General features: G+C 48.1%; 3 protein-coding genes across 7 annotated transcripts in view; 1 reads left to right on the top strand and 2 right to left on the bottom strand.

Moving 5' to 3' along the window:
* Window positions 1-6,323, bottom strand: part of ACSF2 (acyl-CoA synthetase family member 2) — a 36,449-nt gene extending 30,126 nt beyond the window's left edge. For all 3 annotated transcript variants that reach the window (XM_053994813.1, XM_053994815.1, XM_053994814.1), the window contains exons 1-2: window positions 6,200-6,323; window positions 644-839 (exon numbers count right to left, since the gene is read on the bottom strand). In XM_053994813.1, the coding sequence (XP_053850788.1) occupies window positions 644-839; window positions 6,200-6,288 (285 nt within the window). In that variant the 5' untranslated portion in view covers window positions 6,289-6,323. The remainder of the gene's footprint in view (window positions 1-643; window positions 840-6,199) is intronic.
* Window positions 6,324-10,269: 3,946 nt separating this feature from the next.
* Window positions 10,270-16,161, top strand: LRRC59 (leucine rich repeat containing 59). 2 transcript variants are annotated; one of them, XM_053994591.1, is made up of 7 exons: window positions 10,270-10,581; window positions 10,937-10,996; window positions 11,515-11,673; window positions 11,979-12,083; window positions 12,657-12,729; window positions 13,153-13,326; window positions 13,872-16,161. In XM_053994591.1, the coding sequence occupies exons 1-7, from the start codon at window positions 10,477-10,479 to the stop codon at window positions 14,114-14,116; spliced, it is 921 nt and encodes a 306-aa protein (XP_053850566.1). In that variant the 5' UTR covers window positions 10,270-10,476; the 3' UTR covers window positions 14,117-16,161. The 2 variants fall into 2 exon arrangements, with proteins under 2 accessions (XP_053850566.1, XP_053850567.1); XM_053994592.1 differs by lacking the exon at window positions 10,270-10,581 and adding an exon at window positions 11,227-11,396 and having other exon boundaries at window positions 10,939-10,996.
* EME1 (essential meiotic structure-specific endonuclease 1) lies at window positions 16,105-20,911 on the bottom strand. 2 transcript variants are annotated; one of them, XM_053994589.1, is made up of 8 exons: window positions 20,182-20,910; window positions 19,971-20,098; window positions 19,701-19,793; window positions 19,161-19,282; window positions 18,837-18,969; window positions 18,201-18,316; window positions 16,974-17,163; window positions 16,105-16,625 (listed from the first exon to the last, which is right to left on the bottom strand). In XM_053994589.1, exons 1-8 carry the CDS (start codon window positions 20,855-20,857, stop codon window positions 16,449-16,451), a joined length of 1,635 nt encoding a protein of 544 aa, XP_053850564.1. In that variant the 5' UTR covers window positions 20,858-20,910; the 3' UTR covers window positions 16,105-16,448. The 2 variants fall into 2 exon arrangements, with proteins under 2 accessions (XP_053850564.1, XP_053850565.1); XM_053994590.1 differs by lacking the exon at window positions 19,701-19,793 and having other exon boundaries at window positions 20,182-20,911.
* Between the last annotated feature and the right edge of the window lie 4 nt (window positions 20,912-20,915).

Genomic DNA, 20,915 nt, shown 5'->3' with positions numbered 1-20,915 from the left:
AATTTAATTTAGTTCTGAATTACAGCCTACTTCTTAAAATCAGGGTGAACACAGGGTGACCAAACCCATAGTAAGCCTAAAAACCCACCAAACAATTATTTCCTATCAAAGACCATATCATACATTTGTTAGAAACTTTCCAGGTAGTTAGTCCCTCCATTCCAAAAACAGAGAACCATATATTTGTATATGCACACACCCACACACATCTATGCTTATTATATTGAGCCCTAGCCCTTTACATTGCTCCATTGCCTTCCTACTTGGATAAAAATCTTCCCCACATTCAGGACCTCTGATAGCCAGAGTGACTAATCCAGAAGTTGGAGTCTATTCCAGTAGAGAAAAACACCATGACTCAGCCCATAACCCATCAGGTAAGTGTGATAATTTTAAAGTATGAATGTTCATTATGGGATGTTAGCATTTTGCATATGCTGTTTCCCCCTCTTCATCCCAAGGCTCAGAGAAGGATAAAGGCAGCACATGCCCATCAGTGCATGCTGGAAATGTGCTATTCCCTCTGCACCAGGTCCACACACAACTCATCTCAGTCCTGAGCTGAGCAATGAAACTGTTTCCCATTCCTCCATCACACCTGCTGCTGTCATCCAATCACCTGAGGAATGAACAAGGCACTCACCTCCTCTTTGAACTGGGCAAATGTCTTCCGAACCCGATCCCAGCAGAAGACCAAGGCCTCACGGTCAGGAAAGCGCTCCACAGTCTCCTCCAGGCACTGGCCCACGGTTTTGTCAAGAAGGGGAATATCTGTGGGTCCCTGGATGTAGCTGTTGGTCACCTTGGGAGACACAGAGGGCATCTTTGTGTGCAGGGCACTGGGGAAAAAAAAGAAGAGGCTATTTAATATAACCTGTCAATACAGTTCTCCCCACCTGGAGGTATTATCAGCCTGCCAATGGCATTGGGAATACCTGATGCACATTCCTGCACCAGTGGGAACCACAGGCAGTTGCTTCAATGGGTCAAGATCAGGAAGACTTCGGAGAGGACTTGGAAAGCTTATGCAGTGGCTGGGGCACATGGACAACCTCGGTACCCCCCAGGGCATGCACATGTGTGTCTATACTAGTGGGAAAAACAGGCAGAGCCTCCATCCCCCCCCCATGGGAGACCTAGTGGGGAAGAAGCCTGCACTAGCCCTGCAGAACTGGCACAGCCTGGTCCTACCATCATTCACTTGCACTGAAAACTACACGGGTATATCAGCATGCCTGGACACAATATGGGCTCTTCAGTTCACAGAGAGATGGCAACTGAGTTTGGTCTTTCTTCAACATTAAAAAGTATAAATAGCTGTGAAGTAACACAACCAAAACATTTTGTAGATAAATTCTCCCAACTGGCGGAAAAGAGCAAAGAAGCGAGAAAGAGGGAATTAAAATTAAAGAGGTCATTCTCCAAAACAATCAGCAGAGAAGAGTATAATCCTGCAGAATGAAAACTGTTTAGAAGAGTTCAGAGAAGCTGAGCTGTAACTGAGGTTTCGGCAAAGGAATGGTCTGTGTTTACAACAGTGAGCAGCTGTACATGTTCTATCTCTGACAGCTGGAATGCAAAGAGTTTATGGGACTGAAACAGCATCAATAAATCAAGGAGCTACCAGCAAGATGAGGGGGGAGAAGTGCAGAGGCAATACCACAGAAGGGAGGAGATGGCCCCCACTGCAAATTTGGGACAGGTGGGAAGGAGGAGCGCAGGGACGAGTCTGAGAAGTACAAACCACACAGGTTTAGAAGCACTGAGACATTGTGCTGGAGGCCAAGAGGGAGGTCAATGAGTCAAGAGAAGCAGCAATGAGAAGATGTGGTCAGAACAATAGGGAAAATAATTTTAAAACCATTAAGGCTTTCCCTGAGGTCTGATCATCGGTGGAAATGCAGCAATCTCTTCTTGAACCACAGTTCCTGACCATTAAGCACTGCAGTTCTTATCTTGGTTTCTGTCTCCATCTCCTACAAGCCTCTCTCTACTCCAGCAGCCACCTCCCACCACGCCGTCTTCCTCCTCAGGCAGCTCCCCATGTTCTCTGTCCCCCCTCATTTCCGCTCTGCCTTCCTGCATGACTTCAGCTCCTCCATTCCAATATTAGAAGGCAACCAGAAGGGACGGGGCTAAGGGATATTTGTAGGGTGCATAGCACAAAGGCTCTGTATAATTCAGTGTATAATGGGGAAATCCCAGCCTTAAAGAGGAAAAATTGCTCAGCCTAAATGCCAATCTACTACAGGATCAATATTCTGCAAAGATATGGTGCTACTGCGACAAAATATTTGTTTTCCCGCCCACAAGAAACAAGCCTGAGACTGGAGTTACCGCCTATGTGAAGTGAAAGGCGGTGTTCAGAGAACAAAAGCTAGATTACAGCTCCAAGAGACAAGTGACACCTGACCCTTTTTCCCCCCACTGCTTTTCGGCAGGGGGAGGATTGTGCAAACTCCCACGGGCTCTTTTCAGACATCCCTCCTTATCGAGCTCTTGGGAAACTCACATCAAGGCTGTAAGGCTGCCTGAGGAGGAAGGGAGGACAAGTGCTAAACTGAACTACCTTTATTGTTTGATAACTCCCAGGCAAAGCATGTATAAGCGGGGAGATGAAAGAAAGCTCTGAAGAAAGACCTTTATAAACATAGGTTCTATAAACCAAAAGGTAGTAAAAATTCTCCCTAAAGCAAGGGCAGATGAATGCTCCTGGGAGAGCAGTAAAAGCCAGTACAGCCGCTTTCTGGTTGAAACAGAGACTGAAGAAGTCCCTGTCCCCTGTCATAGCTCACCAGTGCGGATGAGGAACCCTCAGGCTGCTTGTTAAAATGCTTAATGGGGCCAGCCAAACTCTCATCTCCCTCAAGCCAAGTCATCTCCAGTGTCAGCAGAGCCTGTCCCTAAATTCCCTGCCCAAGGAGGGCTGGAGAGGGCTGGGAGTAGCTGCTGACCTGGTTGCACAAGAGCTCTTCCCCCCAGCATCATCTCAGGGGGCACTAGGAGCCAAGCAGGCTCAGTATTGGGCAAAATAAACAACAAAAGGTCATCACAAAAAGAGACTGGAGAGAGGAAGAAATACTACAAAATGTAGATTGAGAAAATTCAATCAGAATCCAAAGTGTCCAGCTGAAACAGTCTCCTCTCTGCAGTCAGCCTTCAAAGAGGTACTTGCACAGCCCTGCATTCCCAGTGAAAAAGGGACTGTCACGTCTTGGCAAAGCATTACACAGATCAGGCTCTCTGGGCTGTCTCAATATTTTCCAGACCTGAAGAGCCAAAAGGTTTCACTGACTTTTCAGAACCAGACTTTTACACTAGATGCAAGGAGGCACAAAGCTCCAGGTTTCATGGTTTGGTTTCCTCTCTACCCCCAAACATGAGGATGAAAGTACATCAAAGAGCAGTAAAAGATATCATTACAAGGCCACATGCTGAAAAATACTGAGAAAATACTGCAGTATTTCACACTGTGAACACAGCTTGCTCTCAGAGGTCCCAAGTATTCACATTTTCAAATGAAAGTATCAGCAGCACTGAAATTAGAGGCTAAGAAGGCTAAGGTATCTCATGCTCATAACCCAGAGTCACTGACTCCTCTCAAAACACTAATTCACATAATTTCTTCAAATGCATTAAAGCAAAATTCTCAGCTGCCATCGAGTCTGAGCTCCCTGAATCCCTGAATTCTGGTCTGACATTGACATGTGCTTCAGCATTTCTGTGTCACTTTGACAGTGGCAGAAGTGAAAAGTGTGGGATAAAACACAGCAGCCTTTTGGAAGCACTGAGGGTCAGGAGTGGAATGAAGGAGGCAGACACAAGACATGCTCATTCATTATCAGCAGCATTATGCTGGAAATCACATAGGGCTGGTCTCCCTCCTGCCTACAGCCAGCAGCAAGAGTATGCATCTGATCTGAGAGAATGTATCAAGAGACCTCTTGAAAGAAAGGATACAATGGATTTAGAAATAATCTCTGTGTTCATCTTTGTTACAGAAAACAAGTAATTCACCCTTCACCTCTTCCTACAAAGCATCTGGTGCTGCTGGAGATAAAACAAAGACCCATGGTCTGATATTACACCAGCTCTCATTTCCCTGACTCAGCCAAAGGAGAGCAGATAAAACTCTGCTTGCTCTTGGGTGTCAGCACTGTAAACCACGGCTTTTGGAGAGTACATGCCTTTTGTTAGCACACTTCAGCAGCAAGACAGCCTGCAAATGAGCCAGCCCTTTTGTGGGCTGTTCCACGAAACTCCAAAACCCTCAAGTTCAGCAACAAAGCACAACAGAAAGACATCAGAGATCTGGGAAAAATGCATCCTCCTCCTCTTCCCTGCAAAATGTGGGAGAGCAGCCAAATCCCAGCAATCCCAGAGCTCTTCTGCCTGATGGCAGGAAGCAGAAATTATAAAACTGATGCAAGCACTCTGGGCTAATCCTAGGAGCTGTTTGTATTTTTCTCTGAACAGCTCCAATCAAAGCCTGGAGTTGTTGACATAAGATAACCAGCTCTGTTTTCACCTTTAACTCTTTACCAGTCTCTATAGAAATTATCAAAAGGGATGAGAGAGAAAACAAGGGAGTGTAACCTGCTGTCCCCTTTGTAATGTGAAGGACACTGACCTGCCCTGTGGTGCCATCACATCAGCATGTGTGGGAAAGGCCCTGCCTTCCCAGTGCTTGGGAACTGTCCCAAATACAGAGTTCATACTTGGAGAAGTTCACAGATTCTGCCAGTTCCTTTGCTCATGGACATCTACCATGAGCATCTCTCCCCAAAGCAAGAGCTTTTGGGTCTTTTCTGTAATATGACTGCAATTAAAGGGTGGTGAAAATTAACTCTGCTCTGTCCTCACTTCCACTTTATTCTGTTGACTAAAGAGTTAATCAGATACTTACTACTTTTTAAAAATATTATTATTATTTTCATTTAAGGAGAAAGCAAGTTCCCAGGATTTTGAGACTCCTTCTGCAGCAACTTTCTGGTTTTGTTTTCCACTGTACCTCTCCGCGCTCTGCATTCTCCCTGCCAAAAGGATAAACAAGCCTAGGAGTAGAATTTAATAAACTTTTTTTTATAACATTACTAGAAAGAGTTTACTCTCTAAATATGTGCGCTCTCTCTCCAAGGGCTTTGTGTTCTTGTCCCTCAGTTTCAGTTCTGGGCTGGAGTGAGCTGCAGTGAATGCTGTCATGCTTCCCTTCTGATCCTGTTTCCTAAGAACAGATTCTGAGAACGCGATCTTCACACACCTATGATGAAGTGGCTTCAACACATCACTCCTAATGTCAAACCAGCTGAAAAAACCCACCTGAACCCTGTCTGTGAAAAATAAGGTATGGCCCACCTGGTTGCTCACTGGAAGTCATTCATCCCAGTGATTATTACTCTGAATATCAGCTAATCCTTCAGAGCCCTTCCCAAAGCCAGATACTTCTCAGTGCTGTTTTTTTACATGAACTTGCTCCAAGAGGCAGCACTGAAGAAAAGCAAGGCAAAGAACTGGCCTGACTTCCCAAGCCCCAGAGCTTCTTTGTGTCCCAGACCTGCTCGGTCACCCAGCTACCGGGGGGGCTGCAGGACCACAGGGGAACAGAGGACAGGCAAGTCAGAGCCCTGAAGGAGGATGGGGAAGCCATTTGATATATTTCACATTGCTGCAATCTAGATGGAGCTGCTGCACAAAGTTCAGCCCTTGCCATGCCTTCACTTCCCTTTGCCCGCTGTTCAGGGCTCATCCCTGCCCCTGGCCCACTCCCAAGCTGGGGCAAAGCAGATCCAGGAGATACAGCCTGCCTTCTGCCACTCTGGAGGGGTTTTAGGGGAGCCAAGGGTTACACACTGAGGTGAATATGCCCTCCCTGCATGCAGCCACTGGCCTAGCTGGACACCCACAGCACTCTGCAGCTGCCCTATAGTCCCTGTCCCCCATCACACATGGTCTCCATCCTCTGCAGCCTCTCTGCCCTACAGCTCCCCAACCCCAGAGCCCTCTGCCCCCTACAGCACCCACACCTTCTCATCCACAGCCCCTCTATCCCCTACAGCCCCTATACCTTCTCATCCACAGCCCCCTGTCCCCTTTAATTCCCTTATAGCCCCAGTCCCCTACAGCTACCCACCCCCTATAGTTCCATATAGTTCCTCTACCCCCTATAGCCCGCACCTCCCGTTCCCCAGCCCATCCCTACCTGCCTGGCGGGGCTCCCCGCTGCCCGCCTGCCCGGCGCAGGAGCTGCAGCCCGTGCCGGGCCAGTGCTGCCAGACGGGCCATGGCCATTCCTTCAGCGGCAGCAGCACCCGAGCACGAGGCGGGGCGGGACCCGACCCAACCCGGCCCGGCCCGTTCTGTCCTGTCCCGTCCCGCCGCTCGGTGCCCGGGGGTGCTGCGCTCCATGGCCCGCCCCGCCCCGCCCGCGGCTCCCCGCCCCGCCCGCGGCTCCCCGCCCCGCCCGCGGCTCCCCGCCCCGCCCGCGGCTCCCCGCCCCGCCCGCGGCTCCCCGCCCCGCCCGCGGCTCCCCGCCCCGCCCGCGGCTCCCCGCCCCGCCCGCGGCTCCCCGCCCCGCCCGCGGCTCCCCGCCCCGCCCGCGGCTCCCCGCCCCGCCCGCGGCTCCCCGCGGTGCCGGGACCCTTCGCCGGTCGGGAGGAGGCACCGGGGGGAAGGGAAGCAGAGAAAGCGCCAGCCCTGCCCGGTCTGCGAGAGGGACTGGAGGTTCAGACGGAACCCCCAGAGTCCCGCCGGGCACCTGCCCCATCCTCTGCCGGTCCCCAGCCCAAGCTGTCCACCACAATTTCTTCCCTGTACATTTCCGGTCCATTATCTCTTCTTGAGATAATGGACAGGCCTGTTCCATCAGCCTGACCCAACCACTGTTACACCCCGAATAAGCCCCTTCTCTCAAATGAGTATAGACGGACTTTGGTGCAAGACAACCACCATTATTTGCCTCCACTTGTATCACTTGGTGCCCGAGCCCTGTGACTCACCAACTGGCCTCCAGCCCTATCCCATCAATGAGTTATCAGTTAGCACCCCCCTAACACCTTTAGGCACTCCCTGTGGAGGAGAAGAGACCAGCTAGGAACTGCAGAGCTGCTCCAGGGCTGGGCAGGCTGAGACCCTCTCACCTAAGTGCAGAGGTGTGGACAGGTACCAGGTAAGGAGTATGGTACTGCTGAGCTCTGCATCAGCACTGATGCTGAAGAGGTGACACAGTGTACCTGTATCACATCAAGCACAATGGTGCTGACAAGCAAAGAGCATAAATATCAACCTGAGAATGGTGAATCTCAGACATAAAAGCCAAAAATGTGCTTGTAACAGAGTGAAATACCAACTGCCACTAGATCCCTAGTGTCTGACACTTGGTTTTAGAAATGAAGGATTTTCCCCAATGTGCATCTAGTTCACAAGGAATTTGTTTGGTGGCAGCAGTGACAATGTCTTCTTTGTTAGGGAAAGGGAGAATTTTTTCCCTTGAAATGTGAAAAATTTGCCTTGGCTGCAGAGGACAGCCAGAGATCTTCCGAGAGTCTGGTAATGGTCTCCAACCCCAGGTTGGTATGGTCAGCTCAGGCCCAGTAAGGATCATTAGATCACAATTAGATCGACTGTGTTCATCCCACTTCCCTCAGCATTTCCTGCTCCCTTCTCCTTGCTAATGTTCTTGCAACCCCTAGCAGAGTGCACAGATGCGCCTTGTGCTATGCTTTGTCTTTGTTTTGTGCAGCTTCAAAGTCTTTCTAGCCTACATGCACGGATACCTCTTCCAGTCAGTCCCACTGAACTCAGCAGCAACGTGAGTTTCTGGATTCCCACAGGGGATGTAAAGCTGTGTGACATCTGTGGCCAGAAGTTGTCCTTCCACCGTTTGGCCAGAGCAGAGCAACTGTCATTGTGCTGATAGAGCATCAGAGCTCTCAGTATTGTATAATCACAGAGAAAAAAAAAATTATGCAAACCTGTAATAAATAAAAATAAAGATGACTTTTGGCTTGATCTTCCCACATTATGATCATTAGCCTAGATGGTGAATCCCAGTTAAAGAAAGAATTAAACCATGAATTATGCAGAAATTAATGTGACCTTGACATTTGGGTATGTTTGTTTGAGATTGTAGTGGTTTTGGCTAGAGATCAAAGCAAAGGACCCCTGAAGCAGTAACATTTCATACACCATTGCATAAGGTACCATTCATTTCTAATCCAGATTTTAAAATCCGTTAATCACAAATAAGTAGGTAGGTTTTGTAACCCATCTACACCCTTGTTTGGTTTTGCTAAAAGCCAGTGGCTCTTGGATTTGTGCAAACAGAGATTTCAGTCTTTGTAGCATTGCATTGACGAACATGTTTCCCAGATATGCAGAGTGTCTTGCTCAGGCCCCCTCAGAGCCCCTCTGGGTTTTGTTCTCCAGAGGAGGACTGTATTTGGCGTCTCCCAGCCATGGAAGGGAACAGCGCAGCACATCACATGAATCCCTCGCTGGCTCAGGGTAATGAGTGGATCAGTAATCAGCTGCCTGCCTTGGAGATTTGGTTTCCCCACCACTCCCTGGAGCAGGTCTTCTCTGGCTCTTCCCTCCAAGAATAAACATTGTTGTGAAAAGCTGACATATGGAGGGAGATTCTTGGATAAGCAGACCTCGCTTCTTTCAGATGAGGGCTCTGTAATTTCTACTCACATTTGGAAGAACAAAACATGCTCTGAAAAACTTCCATTGTCTCCTGGACAGGAGACACCTCAATCTCAGGCAAACTTTATTGTAGTTTCTATGAGGCAAATCCTTGTGTGCTGCTTTGGGATGCCTTTGTTCAGAGAATCAGTGGCCTCAGTTACCTCAGTACTGAGTGAACACTTGTTTCTGTGGGTGTTGGAAGAAATTCACTGTCAGCTTAAAAACAATCTAATGCATCCAGAGAGCAGATGTGCTGCAATAGTGAAAACATCTTTGCAATGTCCCAAACATCACAAATAGCACAGGAAATTTATGCTGTAATCCCAGTACCAGGTAACACTAATTTGGCTCTGCCCCAGGCTCCTTTCTCTTTCACTGACTTTCTCCACAGAGGAGAGTGCTCTGCTCCTGTGGGACTGGAGCCTTGGGAGCAAAGCAGGAATATCCATTAAGTGTCCCTCCTGTGAAGAGACATTGTGGGGTAATGTAACAGACCAACTGAGAGGGAATTCAGCCCCTGGATTATGGAGAGTGTGGACAGATATAAGCAGCTGTATCAGATATTGCAAAACAAAGTATACATCCCTTGGTTTCTGTTGGGATTATTGGCCAAAACCGGTTGGTTCTCTGTGTGGCGGTGTGTGTCAGGTGATGTGACTGGATGCAAAACCTCCCCTGCTCATGGGTCTTGGCTGGGAGTTCTCCTGCCTTCTGCAGGGCTGTTTCATGCAGCCCAGATCTAAACTCCTGCCAACCTGGCCAGGGTTCCAGGGCTGGTGGGACAGCTGCAAGGATGCCCTGAGCTGTGCCAGTGTGTCCCAAAACAGGCTCTCCCACCCAGTGTGCAGGAGGTCAACCCACACCCAGAGTTGAGGTATTTGATTTATTTACAGTTCTGCACTGGATGGCAAATCCACAAAGCCAGCATGACAACTGTCAAAACTTTTGACTATTTATATATTTTAGCAAACAAAAGGCATCAATGTTCATTGGCTACAAGTTACCTAGTTCTCATATCAATTAGTATTCCATCTTCCAAAGCTTAATGATTTATTCGCTTCCCATACTAATTAGTCCACAGTCTTGGTCTCTCTTTTCTTTTGGGTTGGTGGGTTTCTTGGGTCTGTGGCCATGAGTAGGTGGTCACAATCTGCCCCTGACAGAACTACCTTTTCTCTGCTTGGAGGTGATTCAACCCAATTGCTGAGTCAGCTTTATTAGTTTCTTCCTTATCTTGGGGATTCTGCCTAATGTCCTTGTAGCCCATAAATCCTGCATTCCTTGTTCCTGCTATCAGTAGTACATCCTTCTTCCCAAGCTTTGTTAACCTCCCATTAAGTCTGAGACCGTCGGATCAAGCCTTAAACACTGACAAGACAATTCTACCAACAAGTAATTTGTCTTTCTAAGCGATTCGCGCTTATTAGCTGTTCTCTGCTTCGGGGATTAAATCTCCTTTCTTTTTGCTTAGGTTTGAAAGTACACAGAGATCAAACATCAGATAACATTCTTTCTCTTAAGACAATTTGTAGGCATTTTGCGGCCCCAGTGCCGGTGCGGGCGGTGCGGCCCCGCTCCGGGCCGGCAGCGGGCGCGCTCGGCCCCGCGGCGGCGGCTGGCGGGGCCCGCGCAGACGTGGCCGCGGAAGTGGGTGGCGGAGCCGGGTCGTGCCACGCCGGGATGGGCCGGGACGGGCTGGGCTGCGCCGGGCTGTGCTGAGCCGCTCCAAACCGAACCGCGCCGCCTCCCCGTGCCGAGCCGCATCCCTCGTGGGCAGCCGCCGACGGAGCCATGTCGCGGGGCAGCGGGAAGGGGCTCAGCCTGAAGGACAAGCTGGACGGGAACGAGCTGGACCTGAGCCTCTGCGACCTGAACGAGGTGCCGGTGCGGGAGTTGGTGAGTCTCCGGCCGTAGGCCCCCCGCCGGGGATGGGGACCGCCTCCCGGTCCTCGGGAAGGAGCAGCGTAGGGGAGCCGGAGTAGGGGAGCAGCTGGGGGCTTGTGACGTGGCCTGCAGGTATTTAAAGCAGTGAGGTTCTGTGTCCCGCGGGCCCGGCAGCCGCTAGTCACTGCTGTCCCGGGATAAGAACCTTTTTGGACACAAAGATGGATCCGGAGATGACGTGACCTCGGAGCAGCGGCGGGGGATGTACAGACTGACGCGGGAGAAACCGCAGAGGCCGAAGCAGAACAGGTGTCAGAGGGGGTCAGGTGAACCTCCATGTTCATTCAGTGCCTTATTTGTCTTTCAGGCCGCTCTTCCGAAAGCTACAGTCTTGGATTTGTCCTGTAACAACCTCATTTCCTTGCCGGTAAGGTGCTAGAGAGCCTCTGTGGGGATGAGTCTGCTGGGAAATATTTGGAAAGATAGCTGGTGCTTCAGTAGAGGCTCACCAGGCACTGTGGAACTGGCACTTTCGCTGCCCTGGGTTGGCTGAATGACTCAGTTGTCAGTGACAGGTCAATGCTGGCAGTGGATTTGGCTGAGGCAGGAGAGAGTACAGGGTTGAACTGTGTGAAGATTGCAGTACATTCCTTCCAGAGCATCCCCAGGTGAATACAGAGGAGTTTCATCAGCAGTGGAAACTTGGGTTTGGTCCTGTCATATTGTCATCCATAACCTTCTCAGTCTGTCATATCTGTCCCACTGTGTCTCACCTCCATCTTCCAAGGCAAAGGAGGAGAGCGATTTTGCTCCATCACAGTCCTGTAGTAAGTCAAGGATTTGTGCCTGATGTGAGGTGCAGGCTGTCTCCACATACTTCCCACTCAGGTTCTTCCATAAAGGTGCTGACCAGCTTTCTCTGGGTTTTCTTTGTTTGGGTTTTAGTCAGACTTCTGCAGTTTGATGCATCTGGTGAAACTGGATTTGAGTAAAAATCGGTTGCAGCAGCTGCCCTTGGACTTTGGCCGCCTGGTCAATCTGCAGCACCTGGACCTTCTGAACAACCGCTTGGTCACCCTGCCAGTCAGCTTTGCACAGCTCAAGGTAAAACTGTTTGTTGGGCGGTTATGTAAAGCTTTGGGATGCAGCCCAGGGTCTTGTGATCCTGCTCAAGTTGATTTCTCTGGTAAAGCATACATCCTGCTGACTACTCATTCCAAAATTCAACTGGGTCTGCACCACAGGTCAGTGAAAATCCTCTCAGTCTACTGAAAACATCTCTGCTCATCTTCTGTACCTGTTTCATTAATGTGAAAACTAAGCAGTTCTTTGCTTCTGCTTTGGATCTCTTAAATAATTCCAAGACTGCTGTGCTCTTACAGCCTCCCCTTTGTTGTGCCTTTTTGCAGAACCTGAAGTGGCTGGATCTGAAGGACAATCCCCTGGATCCTGTCCTGGCTAAAGTGGCAGGAGACTGTCTGGATGAGAAGCAGTGTAAGCAGGCTGCTGTCAAGGTAAGGAGTCTGTTTTTATTCTAATTTTTTTTCCTTTCATGGCTTTGCCAGTGATTCTTCCTCTGCTAAGCAAGCTGGGCATCTGCTGCAGGAGCCTGAAGTTTCTTCAGGAGTGAGGTACAGGTCCACTGCACTGACTCCCCTATTGCTGTAGCTGTGGAGAGCAAACACCTGGCTGAGGAGGATGCTTCTCCATTAGTGGAGTTAAGAGAAGATTAAATGCTGGTTCCCAAGAAAATAGAGGCATAATCAGACATAATAATCCATGCATGTACTGATAGTACAAAAAGCTCTGGAGAAGTTATGGCAAACATAAATAGAAATGTTCTGTGATCCTTGGTATCACTGAACGCCAGTTTGCCATGTTTGTTTTTAATGGGAGTATTTGTTTTTTAACAACAGAGACTCGCACAAGTTGTGAGTTCTTTTCAGTGCTGTAGCTGTAGGGATAGGTGAGGGTTGGGGATCAGCCCCAGCTGCCTGTTCTAAGCCATACTCCATCTGTTCTGTTCTGAACTGACTGTGCCACTAGGCTTCTGCACAGCCCTCAGGTTGTTTTCTTGGCTATTTAAGGTACTGGAGCACATGAAAGCAATCCAGTCTGAGCAAGATCGACAACGGCAGCGGAAACTCCAGGCAGAGAGAGGTAGGGACAAAGAGCCCCCATGTGCTGTCTGGGACTGCTCTTGGTCTGTCTAACACATCCAAAAATTCTGATCACCATCTAATAAGCTGCTGTCTAACACATACTTGTAGCCACCCAAACCCAAAGTACTCAGGGAATAGCAGGGTAAAAGGGCTGGAGGGAGAAATATAGCAGGGGGGTAGTGTATGTGATTTCTTGGCCTGAGGAATAGTTAAATCTCTAGATGGAATGTGCTATAGGTTACCTATAAAACATGAAAGAAAAGCACAGCAAAATGCAAGGTATGTAATACTAAATAAAAATATAAAAAAGAGGATAGTTGTTTAATTGGTTTCCTCATTCCAGTTAGGATAATAAGGTAATAAGGAAAATGGCAATGACAACCCTTTACATAAAAGGGGAAAACTTGCTGTTAACCCCCAGAAATGGAGAAGAAGCGTGAAGCAGAACAGCGAGCAAAGGAGGCTCTGGAGAGAGAACTGCGGAAACGAGAGAAGGCAGAGGAAAAAGAGCGCAGAAGGCGGGAGTACGATGCTCAGAAAGCTGCAAAACAGGAGATGGAAAAGAAAACAAAAAAGGAAACAGTGCACACCCGAAGTAAGTAGTGTCCATTTTGGGTGGGATTGTGTCAGGTTTCATTGTCATCAGATTGTGATGCTGCCCGAATTGCTTTCATGCAGCCCAGGTACTGGGAGAGTGAGAGATGGTGGGAGACAGTAGGGTGGAACTTATAGGAGTTCTGAGAAACTCTGCTGCTGTGCCCTTTACCCCTTTTCCTGTGTTCCCATGAACTGTGGAGCTACAAGTCAGGAAGTTCTCCAGCTGTTCCTAATGAGAACTTCCCTCCACTCATTTTTTTCTTAAGTCTACTGAGCTACATTTGCATAATCAGATCTTTTGCAACACAGAGGTGCTTTACAACCTCTTCACTGCTGCCCATGAAATTGGATCTGAAACTTTTCATTCTATGCAGTTACATCCTGCACATCTACTTATTTATCAGAGCTAAGTAATGAAAATTCACAAAAAAAGCCAAGTGCAGCAGAGGATTAAGTATCTTACTTGAACAGTTTGTTTGTGAGGATAGCCTGTTATAGTTGATTAATTCCTCACATTCTGTCCTGTTCATGTTTTCACTGCAGAGCCGGCCTCCAGCTCCCGTCCCCCTCAGCCCCTCCGGCACAAGCCCTCGTGGTCACGGTCAGTGCTGAGAGTCCTGCTCTTTGTGCTGTTCTGCATCCTCTGTACTCTGGCTGCCTGCAAGCTGACGGAGCTGCAGCATCAACCTCTGTGCGTCAGCGTGAACACCCTCTACGAGGATGTGGTGGCTGCTCTGCAGAACCACAAAACTCTGCAGAGCATGCTACATCACAACTCACACCAGTGATTGTCCTGGATGGGCACTTGCTTCGTCAGCATCTCCTTCCATCTTCTACGCAGCCAGAATTCCTATGGAATTGTGTTCTGATGAAACTGCTTTGAACCAGTCAGCGTTGGTTTGCTGGTCCACTCCACAGAGCAGAGCTATTGTTCAAACTATCTTTGTTGTGCATGTGTCTCAGTTGGCCTGTAACTCCCATTACTTGTGCACGTTAACCTAAACTTGTTACCACTCCTTGCCTCCAAGTTGTGTCCACCAGGATTGTGAGGTACAGGAAGCTGACAGTCTATGGGAATGGGAACAAGCAGCCCTCACATCATCTGGATGAGACAGCTGTAGCTGTGAGCTAGAGGTGGAAGGGTTTTAATACATATTCATTCCTTGCTCTCATTTCTGTTCATGCTAAAAATGGTGGTATGGCATTATGGGAATAATACACCAAGGCCCCACTCCAAGAACAATGGCAGGCATGTAGGATGGCTGTGCATCCCTATGTTGGAGCAAAGAGGCTGATGTGCTATTGAAAGAAGCTGAAAATTTTCAATACAACAGTTTTCACAGCAATTTGTCTGAACTGGATGTTTATGTTGTTAACATAGTTTTAATTTTAATTAGGCCTTTTAGGAACAGCCACAAATGATTTCCAAGTACATGGGAATAATTCCTGCCTGCTGCAGCTGCAGAAGCAGCGCTGGGTGGCACTGTGGGAGCACTGCTGGCAGGAAAGGGGAAGCCTCAGGCTGGGGGAAGGCTGGGAGGTTTGGTGGTTTGCACCTCAAAAGGAAAACTCACCTCTGCAATAGTCTGTGAATTATTGAGAATTTCCTTTAAAATTACTAAAAATAATTAATTTTAAAATTTCCTTAACTTCCATCAAGCAGAAGTTTTTCATATCCTTAAGGGATTAGTGAGTATTTAAAATGAAGTGCAAGTTTCAGCAAATATCTGTGCTACAGACTCTGAGACATTCTACACTGGTCTCCAGAATCGTTCCCTCTTCTCATACCTGGGATTATTGCTGCCAGGAGCAGTGCTATGGGGAAATCATCACAGCAGTAAACCTTCATTTTTCTGTAACCCAGTGGTAAGATTATGGTTGCCTGAATGTCACACAGGAGAGAGCAGCAGCACAAGTACCAGATTAAAGGAAGGAAAAGCTGCCTCTGCCTTAGGAGGGTGCATGTTTTCAAAGCTTCCTTCAAACACCTTTAAGCTTTGCTTTGGGTGTCTAACTCATCCCATTCTTCAAAATATCCTTACTCTCTATCCAGAAACGTTCAGGAAAATTACAAACAGCATCTAAAGCAATGTTTCCTTCATGCAGCCCTTCCTGCCAGCATCCAGATGAGTGTTGCATGGGTTGGTGAGCACGGGCTTACAGAGTTTATAGATTCAGGTCAGCAGCACTTCTGGTCAGGCCAGGGCTCCAGCTGGATGCCTGGAATGAGTAGGGCAGGTATGGATTTTTCCACTGGAGGCAGCAGGGTTCCAAAGAGTTAACTTCCACACATGGGATGCAGTTTAATTCTCTGAGGGCTCATCTCAGCAATGCTGTTACAAAAAACCCTCAACTATCCTTGTGTGCACACAAGTGCTGATGGCTGCATGGACAGGCCGTGATCCCCAATCTAATTAAAAGGAAGATTTTTCCGCCAACTGTTCAGACCTCATAATTCCAGCACATATAATCAGATTTCAAGACTCTCTCTAGATTAAGCTGTCTGGAGACTGAATCAGAGCACTCTAAACTTGTATCTGAAAATTAGTCTTACTCATTCCCACCTGCTACAGCAGAACAACGTTTTGTGATGTAAAGTTCTTTCACTTCGCTAGAGCAGGTGCTGGGGGGGCAGCACCATGTTGCTCTAGCTTCAGTATTTGTCCCAAAGGAGGGAGAAGGTAAGTCCTTGCAGTTCAGGAGAGCAACAGGAAGTGTTCCTTTCAACAGAGGACATACCAGTCTATATTCAAGACGCCATGTTAAGAACCAAAGGTTATTCTTCAAAATTATTTATTTTATAGAAAAACAAATAAAACAATATCAGTACTATATAAGCTGTGTGCAACTCATGTGCTTAGGGAAGATGTTCACCATCTTTCTTTTGTAAACTCCTGCTATTCAGCAACTTTATCCAACTTTTTTCCTGCCACAGTAAAGTCTAAATGTGCTTCAAGTCTTTAAACAAGGATCACTGAGTGTTATCTAAGCACTTCTTCACAGAAGAAGACTGAAAACTTGACCAGACAAATGGTAAAAACCCTTATTCCCTGGAGCTACCCAGTGAAATCCAAAACTGAACACTTAACTGAACAAACAGTACAACTCTTTTTCACTGTGCTACCCAGTAAAATCCAGACAGAGGTCAGGATCATGGGAAGTCATCTGCAGATATACGCGTCGGGATAGTTCCGGCCCAATGCGCCGGGAGGTGGCCGTCACCCCCTCCCCACGGTGCACAGGGATATTGGCCAGCATGTTCTCCCGCTCCTGATCCGAAGAGCATCTCTCATAGGCCTAAAAGTAACACAAAGGCAACAATGGGATCACCCGCTTGCATCCATTGCTCAAAAAACCAATCAAAGCTATGCACCTGTACCTGCTCTGCCCTTCCACATTTTCCACTCATTTTTCACCTGGTCTCTGTCCAAATCCCATCTGTGAGCTTGGAGAGTGGAGCCAGTGCTACTTCCTCATTGGGAAGCCTTAACAGTGGATGCCAAGGAATCAGTTCCTTCGCTAAGTTACTGAACCACTCATGCAGAATCACTGTGTCTAATTTAATACTGATTAAATTACTTCTTCCACTCCCTGCATGAGCTGGCTACCTGCACACAGTGCTGGGTATCCCTGAGGCATCCTCACCTGGATCAGAAGCTGGGGGGAGGGGTAGGCAGACACGATAGCCTCAGCCATCTCAGAGCTGACACGGTTAAATTGCTGTATCTGCCTCTTCCAAACTTTCAAGAGACCCTTTCCGGAAGAATCCACCTTCACCCCTCTGCAACAGTCCTTCTCCAAGTAGAAAGGGAACCCTGTGTTCTCTCGCTCTCGCCTAGGGAGAACAAGGAATGAGGAAGCAAATGAGACAATGAGGCTGTGAAGAAAATCCTGTCCCTGCCATCTGAAGTCACAGAGCCAGAGTGCCGTCCCTCACCTGAACTGTCAGAGACACAACTGCCATCAAAGGAAACATGAATAATTTGACCCTGTTTTCTTTACAAGGAGTACCAACTTCTTTAAGACCCAGATTGCTACTGAAAAAGAAACAATCTTGTAGTCAGCAGCAATTCTGACACAAGCCAACTTGCAGACAAAGTGGTAAACAAGAATTCACCTTATGGCTGTCAACCATAATAAAGCACTTTTAGATGTCATTTTTAATGACAGCTCCTCTCTTGTCATAGCTGACATGAAAATCCAGCAGCTGCTGTGACAGGAATGCCAGGATTGCATGAGACTTCCCAAGATGGCTTTCTTAGCTGTCACTATGCAACAAGCTGCTGGCCTCCCTTATCAGTGGAAAGAGTCAAGTGGTTCATTCTCAGGCATGTCTCTTGGTTACACACTGAAGAAAAGCTGACACTCTAAGAGCCAACCCTACTTGCATTCCCTTCCCACTCCAAAAATCTGACCCAGAACAAGAGCTCTACTTGATGTCAAGGCTCCAGTGTGAAACCTGAAGGCGGTGAGGCACCAGAACAAATTGCCCAAAGAAGATGCAGATACCCAAAGAAGTTGTGAATACTCCATCTCTAGAAGTGTTCAGTGTCAGGCTAGATGGAGCGCTAAGCGACCCAGTGTAGTGGAAGGTGTCCCTGCCCATGGCAGGGGGTTGGATTAGATGATCTTTAAGGTCCCTTCCAACCCAAACCAGCCTGTGACTATGAAACTAGGGTCTATCCTGACCCCTCTGTGGGCAGGACATCAATTTCAATAATAAGTCCTGTGTTGAAGGAGCTGCAATAGCAGATGCTCTGTCACCTGCACCTTTAAGAACCATTATACCCAGTGTTGTACCTGCTATTCCTTCCCAGTAGCTGAAAGTGCAGCCTCTCCAAAGGTAGGGCCAAACCTCCTCTGCTTACTCACTTGTATGGTGCCTCAGCCACAGCTTTTGTGAACATAGTGGCATACTCCCCAAGCTCCTCACTGCTCTCAAAAATGCTGATTTGGACTTGTGTGCTCAGCTGCAGATCCACCAGGGCCTGTATCACCATTGGGAACAACAAATGGCACAATCAGTCTTGTTGCATCAAATTCCATTTTCATCTGAAGCATAAAAGGGTCACAAACATCCTGCTGTAGGACAAGAACCTTCGCTCTCTCTCTATTTTGGGAACAGTTAACTTAAGACACTGAAGTATTATGGGGCAGTCTGTCTCCTGACAGTTAATATCACCTCAGTGTCCTCTGAGCTGCCTCAGCTCCTCTGTGGCTCTTGTTATGAACAGGCCACCACCAGTGGGCTTTGCCAATGGGCCATGAAGGGCAAGAGGTGCTGAGACTGACATCAGTATCCGGGTGAATGAGACACATCAGTCTGTGTGGGAACAGGTACATGACTAAGCAGTGGGGAGCTGAACCCAAAGAGCTCTGTCCACAGACTGATGGACTAATGAATAATGAAAGCCACATACTCCCCCCCAAAAAACTGTGTGACTGGGCCAAATGTTCAAATACTGGGAGACAAGAGATGATGGCTGCATGTGTTTTAAAAGCACTCACTTCTTTTACATCCATTCTGGATAAGTCCAGGCCAGAATCCTTAACCTCTTTTTTACTCCTTTTTCCCCGTTTCTCTTGATTCCCACTTGCTGCTGTCTGTCGCAGCCTTTGTTTTGGCTGAACTTGGAGAGACCTAAAAAGAGTAAAGTAAGACTGGGGTGACAGTCTGGATGGACCTTTGCTTCTGTTTATGTATAAAAAGTGTTCCAGTCCTGGAAATACATCTTATACTCCAGTCTTTGCTAGAAGGAATTAACATAAACACCTATGGCATTTTTCAAGGCCGGAGAAAACACAGAAACATTTGGAGGGAAGAAGTCTGACCTGAAATAATTTTCTACTCCAACTACTGCCAGAGCCAGAATTCTCCCAGGCATTTTCTCCATCATATGAGATACATAGCTCTGCAGGGTCTCCTTCTGCTTTTCTGCACAGCCATCAGCATTCTACAAAGATGAATGGGAAAAATAAGGAGTTAAACAATTTTGAGGTATACAGAGAAGCACAGCAAATTATGGCCCTGGTTGTATGTCTGCAGATGAGTCTTGAAGTTCACCCTTGCTCTTCAGGGCAAATAGGCAATACTTGATCTCATGTAAAGTTAGAGCAGAAAGAAGGAGAAAAAAAATAAACCCACTTGATCTAACAATGTAACTCTTCAGAGGAATGTGTGAAAAATTTTAACTAGAGAAGAAAGCTTGTCAGAACTTTACATTATACAGTCCATTAATGGCTTCTACACCCAGATTTCTGTTTCAGTGAAACCTTGCATTCCTCCCACCTTCCTGCCACTAAGAGGGATGACAAAACACCTGTTTTACATCAAGGCATGTTCAGGAGCACAAAAGTCATAAGCATTCTCACTTGCTTGTAGCTGTGAGCCATGGACAAAAACTCCTCCAAGCCAAGCAAAACCAGAACATTTGGTTCTTCTGTCCATTCATCTCCTCCTCCCATCTGTTCAGATATGAAAACAAAGAGGCCACAGTCTGTTTAGAATTCACTCAGACTCCCACTCAAACCTACGAGCAGGGAGATTAGAGGGTGTTCACTTGGGTTGCTAAATACAATTACTAACGACTGCAAATAACACATGAGGAAAAGGACAAGAATATCAAATTTTTGCTCACATACCTGTGATGTCACTATCTTTCTCCTCCAGGTGATGCTGCAGGGAACAGCGTGGTTCTCAAACACACAGGAATAATTGGCAGCCTGCAAAGCACTAAGGATCTGCTCGCCACCTTCTACCTGTAAGATGACTGAAATCGATGCACGGGTCAGGCCTCCAGAGAGAGGAGACAACAGTCAGTACAAGGCAGCTGCAGGCTGTGAGGACAACTACCTGGATCTAGCACCACTGTTATATATTTCTGGCACTCTCCTGGCCGCTGAGCTTTCAGCATCTTGGCAACGGCTCTCTTCCTCTCTTTCTCCTCCTCCTGCTCCCTCCTCTTAGCTTCTTGCTCCTTCCTTCTCTGACACGCATTCTGGCAGATTGCCTCCCCTTCCTTCTGGCTATATTGTCGCTTCTTGAGAGGCAGCGATGTTTCTGGCCTTTCTCTGCTTACTGGGGGGCTACTAGGCCTGTCAGAGTCGACTGGCAAGGAGCACAAGAAGGATCGCTCAACACTGCGTATACCATTCTCACTATCACAAGCTATTTTTCCAGACGGCGTCAGTTCTTCCCGAAGCCCTTCGCTCCCAGGAGCCATCAGGTCACCACTAGCACAAAGCCCAGATGCCTCTCCTTTATCACCAGCGCCCAGGTTGAAAGGCTCAGGCTCCGCTCCCACTCTCATCTTGACCTTCTCATGCAAAGGGACGACGTCCGTCACCTCTTCATCCACCTCTTCGCTCCCGCTGCTCACTATCTTGACAACCTCTACCGCTTCAGGATCAGGAGATGGCGACCGCGGGCGGCTCGGCTCGCCGAGGCATGGGGACGGCTGCAGCAGGTAGGCGAAGGAGGGCAGGTTCTCCTCCTCGCTGCTCACAGATCCCGACTCGCTCTCCGCCATCTCCAGCGTCTCTTCAGGGGCACCCGCGCCTGCCTGAGGGGAAAGCCCGCGCCGGCCG

Source organism: Vidua macroura, chromosome 19 (assembly GCF_024509145.1).
Source record: "Vidua macroura isolate BioBank_ID:100142 chromosome 19, ASM2450914v1, whole genome shotgun sequence".
In the NCBI taxonomy this organism is placed as follows: Eukaryota; Metazoa; Chordata; class Aves; order Passeriformes; family Viduidae; genus Vidua; species Vidua macroura.
The sequence above is the reverse complement of the archived record's forward strand: the minus strand, read 5'-3'. Positions and strand labels throughout refer to the sequence as shown.

What these genes read in the sequence shown, in the direction of transcription:
- LRRC59 (XM_053994591.1), top strand. Translation starts at nt 10,477, where the DNA reads ATGTCGCGGGGCAGCGGGAAGGGGCTCAGCCTGAAGGACAAGCTGGAC. An exon ending in AGGTGCCGGTGCGGGAGTTG is followed by an intron (nt 10,582 to 10,936) that starts GTGAGTCTCCGG and finishes TTTGTCTTTCAG; the next exon opens with GCCGCTCTTCCGAAAGCTAC. An exon ending in GGAAACAGTGCACACCCGAA is followed by an intron (nt 13,327 to 13,871) that starts GTAAGTAGTGTC and finishes TTTTCACTGCAG; the next exon opens with AGCCGGCCTCCAGCTCCCGT.
- EME1 (XM_053994589.1), bottom strand. Translation starts at nt 20,857, where the DNA reads ATGGCGGAGAGCGAGTCGGGATCTGTGAGCAGCGAGGAGGAGAACCTG. An exon ending in GTGGCTGAGGCACCATACAA is followed by an intron (nt 17,164 to 18,200) that starts GTGAGTAAGCAG and finishes TGTTCTCCCTAG; the next exon opens with GCGAGAGCGAGAGAACACAG. An exon ending in CCCCCCAGCTTCTGATCCAG is followed by an intron (nt 16,626 to 16,973) that starts GTGAGGATGCCT and finishes TGTTACTTTTAG; the next exon opens with GCCTATGAGAGATGCTCTTC.